General features: G+C 44.4%; 1 protein-coding gene and 1 pseudogene across 1 annotated transcript in view; both read left to right on the forward strand.

Moving 5' to 3' along the window:
* Positions 1–288: 288 nt before the first annotated feature.
* Ccdc170 (coiled-coil domain containing 170) overlaps positions 289–5,606 on the forward strand; it is a 79,156-nt gene continuing 73,838 nt past the window's right edge. Inside the window, exon 1 of the mRNA XM_029482616.1 lies at positions 289–354. Within this exon, the coding sequence (XP_029338476.1) occupies positions 289–354 (66 nt within the window). The remainder of the gene's footprint in view (positions 355–5,606) is intronic.
* Positions 2,343–2,479, forward strand: LOC115032264 (annotated as a pseudogene).

Raw genomic sequence — 5,606 nt, forward strand, 5'->3', positions numbered from 1 at the left:
TAAAACCTGCTGTTTGCATTCACAGTGGTAGTGTGTTCCCTTCCCCCTTAAGAGCGATCTTTCTCCCTAAGAGTCCTTGGTAGCTAGGAGGACTTGCCTCTAAGGGATAATTGCCTTGTGGCCTGCAGGTCTCAGAGGAGGCTTTGGCCACTGGCTAGTGCAGGCAATAGGCACCGCCTCCAGTTCTGTTTACTTGTTGCTCCAGGAGACGCACCCATGCCCTGAGATCTGTGAGCTCACAGTGCTCCTGCATCTTGGGTCCCAGCAGCATCTCCCGACCCAGCCAGCATGAGCCACAGCAGCTCCTTGGGCTCCAGGAGTCCAGAATGCCCCTGCAACTCCTCACCGCCAGAGGTAGAGTTCCCGCAGCTGCTGCCTGGGAGGGGCGCGGGCATCTTCTGTTTGCACAGTGTCCAGGGTGGGATTGGAGCAGCTCAGTTCCCACAGGGGCAGTGGTCAGAAATGGCAGGCCTTGAGGTGGTGCCACTCGGCCTCTCTGACCACTAAAATTGGCTAAATTCCACAGAGTAGCCTCTCCTGCGGTTCCTCCTCCGCCCTATCCCCAGGGAACAAAGGGATTGCTTCACTGAACTTAATTTTCGATTTAGAGCAGTGTCTTTCTAATTTAGAGGTGGCAGGATTAGCCCTGGGCCTCTCAAGGCCTGTAGACTGCTTAGAGTTCCCAAACAGCAAGCGTACTTATTACTCCTACACCATACTTGGCATTGGGGGACTTACAGGTGTCACACAGAAGTAGGCAAGTTCTGGACCTGCCTGGAGTCTTCTTCAGGGATCCTCGAACCCTTCCTCCCAACCCTTGCCCCTGTGTGTGTGTGTGTGTGTGTGTAAATCATGTATATACGTGTGATGTAGAAGTAGAAGAAACTGTCTATAGGGCAAAGGGGCCTCATGGGGGACAGAAAAGATAGTGGGGTGTACTAGGAGAGGAATTATGCTAAGCATAAAATATATACTTGTACAAAACCCTCAAAAAGTTAAAAAAAACCAAGCAAAACAAAACACTGTCAAGGTCATGCAACCCGGAGAGACAGCACTGGATGCTTCTAGAATGGCTGGATGGAATCTAAGAAAGGCAGCCTCAGTCCTGATTTCTTGTGAGTTTCCAGCATTACAAATGTCCCAAGGGCTTTCAAGCAATGTGACTGCGGGGGGAACACTTTTAGTTTCTCTTACTAAGGCAAGCTCCTCCGCCCAACTTGATTTTCTGTTGTGGGATGTCTTCACTCCTCCATTTGGCAGCTGTGTGTCCTTGGCTTTTGTTTTATCCCACTGTGACCATTTGCTTATTTGGAAAATGGATGATTCTAATATTCACTTCCAAATCTCTGGGGGACCACTTGCAACTGTTGGTGAAAGGCCACCTACGAGGATGTCGATGTCGCAAGAAGCCACGGGGTTACCAGCAAGGCATTGCCACATCTGTGCTTCTAGGTGGACTTGTTGAGAAGGCGAGATGAGAAAAGAACGTTCACTCACCAGGGCAGGCCACATGCTTTGCAGATTCGGGTACAAAGTGCATGCACACTCTTGTGCAAAGCAAAGCAAAGCAAAGCAAAGCAAAGCAAAGCAAAGCAAAGCAAAGCAAAGCAAAGCAAAGCAAAGCAAAGCAAAGCAAAGCAAAGCAANGTTCCAGGACAGCCAGGGCTACACAGAGAAACTCTGTCTCGAAAAACAAAAAACAAAAACAACAACAACAACAAAACCCAAACAAACCTAGTTTCATTCCCTGATAATTTTATATTTGATATTATATTTTATCCTAATGTAGTCTCTATTCTCTGTGAATTAAGATGGCTGGGTCATATATAAGCATGTGATTGTCATTTGCATATATATATATAATATATATATATATTTGGCGTCATTTGCATATTTTTAACGAACCCATTCAAGGTAAATCACAGACCCTGCCTCCAAATATATTCTTGGAAGAATAAGGGAATTCACCAAAGTGCAATATACCTGGTGTGGTGGTTTGAATAGGAATGCCCCACCCCACCAGACTCATGGGTTTGAAGCTTGGCTGGCAGAGAGTTGTTGGAATAGGTGTGGCCTTGCTGAAAGTGTGTCGCTGTGGTAGCAGGCTTTGAGGCTGTCTGTGCTCAAGCCACGCCCACTGTGGCTCATAGTCTCCTGTTGCCTGCTGATCCAGATGTGAAACTTTCAGCTCCTTCTCCAACACCATGTCTGCCTGCAGGCTGCCTGCCTCGATGAGAATGAATTACTTCTAAAGCCAGGCCCAACTAAATATTTCCCTTTAAAAGAGTTGCCATGGCGGGGGTGGGGGGGTGGGGTCGGGGGATGGGGTCGGGGGGNGGGGGGGTGGGGAGAATACCATGATCGTGAAGGTGGTTTTCCCAGGGCGAGGCTTATTCATTGCACCCCTGATTTCCCCAGACGCAGGAAACTCTACTGCATAATTTGTGGTAATGGGGGACTGAGTTCGAGCTTTCCCCTGGGGGGGAAAAAAAAAGAAAAAGAAAAAAGAGTTGCCATGGTCCTGGTGTCTCTTCAGGGCAAAAGAAACCCTAACTAAGACATCTTGCAAAACATTCATACCCATAGGATATTTGTTTAATAAATAATCGTAATAATTGTGAAATTATTTTTTAGGCTAAGCCTCTACCTATATAAAGGACAATTTCTGCCATATTTGATATTTGAGCTGGCTTGGAAGAAAGATTTTATTGAGAAGGATAGAAACAGAAAAGCCAGCATCTATTACCATTAGAATTTGTGTTTTAAAAAAAGCATTTCAACTGAGGTGATCTTAGGTAGATAATAAGGACGGTTCAAGTTATACAGTTGGGTTGCTCAGGTGACGAAAGATGCAAATGAGGCACAACTGTCTTCTGAAAGTTTTATGCTTTTCTTGCTATGCTGCGCTGAAAAACTGGATTAAAACCCAGAACGTGCATTGTAGGCACCTTCCTGATGGCACAGATAGATACCCAGGGGCCTAAGACACCAGGTGTGGAATAAAAGCAGGGCGAAAGCAATCCTGTTTACTCTACTTTTCCAGAACATTTGAACGTAAAGTGTTTTTATCAGAAATATGGTATATCAGTTACCTTTGTTGCTGTGGTAAATATCAGGACCAAAAAGGGCTAATGGAAGGAAGAGTTTACTTGGGCTTTCGGTCCCAGAGAGAGAGTCCATATTGTAGGGGAAGCATCGCATCTCTGTCTCTCTCCCCTCTCTCCCTCTCTCTCTCTCTGTCTCTCTGTCTCTCTCTCTCCCTCTCTCTAGCTTCAGTCTCACCCCTAGGTCCTCAAAAAAGGGGAGGAGTTCCTAGGAGCTTTTCCTGGAGGGTTTGAGTTTATGGTCAAAGGAACCAGGACCTTGTAAGAGGCTGCCTCTTCCTTGGTGTCTGGTCAGGAGGCAGATTTCAGGCTAAGATTTTCTCAGTTGAATTTACCAAAATCAAGTCATCGGAAGAGCTTCACGAAGTTAGAAGGGTTAGAAGATATGAGAGCCATGAGAGGTGTTATGGGAGTATGGGAGCCTGCACTGGCTCCTGGTCAGAAAAGAAACTATTAGCAACAAACAAACAAGCACACACAGCCCCTCCCCCCAAATCCAAACAAAAGCNCCCCCCCCCCCAAACAAACCAAACCAAACAAAACAGGTGAAACTAGAACAGGGCCAATAGAGCAGTAACATTGTAACAATCTAAGTTCTTAGTTTTGATAACTGTGCTTAGGTTCACAGTACAACTTGTTCACAGGGGAGGCTGGGGAAGGTGACTTTGATCAGAGAGTCTTTGTTCAGATATTGCAACTTTTTAGCTACTGTAAGTCATTTTGGAATAAAATACCCAAAAGGGTATAGGAACAACTGGAGATAGGTTTATTCACTCACACATTTGACTTTGAGATTTCTGCTGTAATGATCATCTTCTCTTGGTACCTACCTATTCTCTGACCACCTGGCTTAAGAATGTAGTGCGAGGGGGGAGCGTATAGGAAACTTTCGGGATAGCATTTGAAATGTAAATAAAGAAAATATCTAATAAAAAAGAAAAGAATGTAGTGCGAGCTAACACCTTCAAAGAATGGGTAGGCCACTCTGAACAACAAAGAGAGAATCATCTTCATATTATACTGTAGAGACACCGTCTTTACTTAGTGTTAGCAAATAGAACGTGGAGGCTTTTGAACAGTACTGACTGCATCTTGGTTTGTACTTGATTTAAGTTGATGAATTTATAGGAACTTACTTGTTTCTGTGTTCAAGGACAATTTAATTTTTTAAAAAATTGCACAAGGGAGTAACCTGGCCACACAGGGATTATTTCTGCCATGTTCTCTTGCTCAAGGTTTCATTCATTCTTTGTTTTGCTTCTAGTTTATTTTCCCTCTTTGAAATTAGTGTGTTGGTGGCTTAGATTTAAGGACAGGAAATTTTTTTCCTTTTTTTTTTATTAGGTATTTTCCTCAATTACATTTCCAATGCTATCCAAAAAGTCCCCAATACACTCCCCCCCCAGTCCCCCACCCACCCACCCCAGGAACAGGAAATTTTAAAGGCCCTGCTAAAATAGATTCTTCACTCAGTTCCTGTTATGCCAGGCCACCAGCTTGTGGCTATAGCTTCAGTAGCAATCTATCTGTCTGTCTGTCTGCCTGTCTATCTATCTATCTATTTTGAATAACTAAAGATCACTTATGATATTATCAAATCAAATAAATAAACATCCAAATAAATATCTCCTTAGGGCAGTTGGGAGGATATTAGTTTCATAAGATTCATTTTTGAATTATGTTTCTGAGTAACCCAAATGATTTCCCTCTCATTGAATGCTCCCTCATAATTTTCTTCTCAACCCATCCCCATGGATATTTGTTTTCAGAAATGAGGCTTTGGGCAGCGGAAGGCCAATGTAACCTCAGTGCCAGTGTCAAAGGCAAGAATTTTAAGACTGGAGAGTAATCGTGAACTTTCTATAGATCTCTTTGATTTGGAATCAAAGATACAGGTAGTAGGAAGTCTTGATGTTGAAACCAAATGTCTGGATTAGCAAAAGTGAGACTTTAGGAGGAAGTGGGAGCCTCAAGGGCTCTGCTAGCGAGTTGTTGGACCAGCCAGCCACAGGGCAAGTCTCAGCCACTCTGAAACATACCACAAGCACAGGGTCCCTTCTTGCTGCCAACACTAGGGGCTGTTTTAGGGTCTCCCTCTCAAAAGTTATATTTAAGTAAGAGAAAAAGGATCATTAAAAACTAAGCAACACAGAACATCATTTCAGAGAGCGATAAAGGCGTTGAGAAGGAAATTAGGCAGGATCATAAGCTGGAGACTCATAGGGTGAAGAGCAAGACCCTCTTGGCTAGGGTAAGAAGGGAAGCCTCTAGGGAGAAAGCTATGGACTGAATCTTGGGTAATCTGGAAGGAGCATTCCTAGAAACAGCAGGCTCGTTGATAGGAACGAGAGAGAGAGAGAGAGAGAGAGAGACAGAGACAGAGACAGAGAGAGAGACAGAGACAGAGACAGAGATAGACAGAGAGAGAGACAGAGAGAGAGAGACAGAGAGACAGAGAGAGAGACAGAGAGACAGAGAGAGACAGAGAGAGACAGAGAGAGA

This window comes from Mus caroli, chromosome 10 (assembly GCF_900094665.2).
Source record: "Mus caroli chromosome 10, CAROLI_EIJ_v1.1, whole genome shotgun sequence".
NCBI lineage: Eukaryota > Metazoa > Chordata > Mammalia > Rodentia > Muridae > Mus > Mus caroli.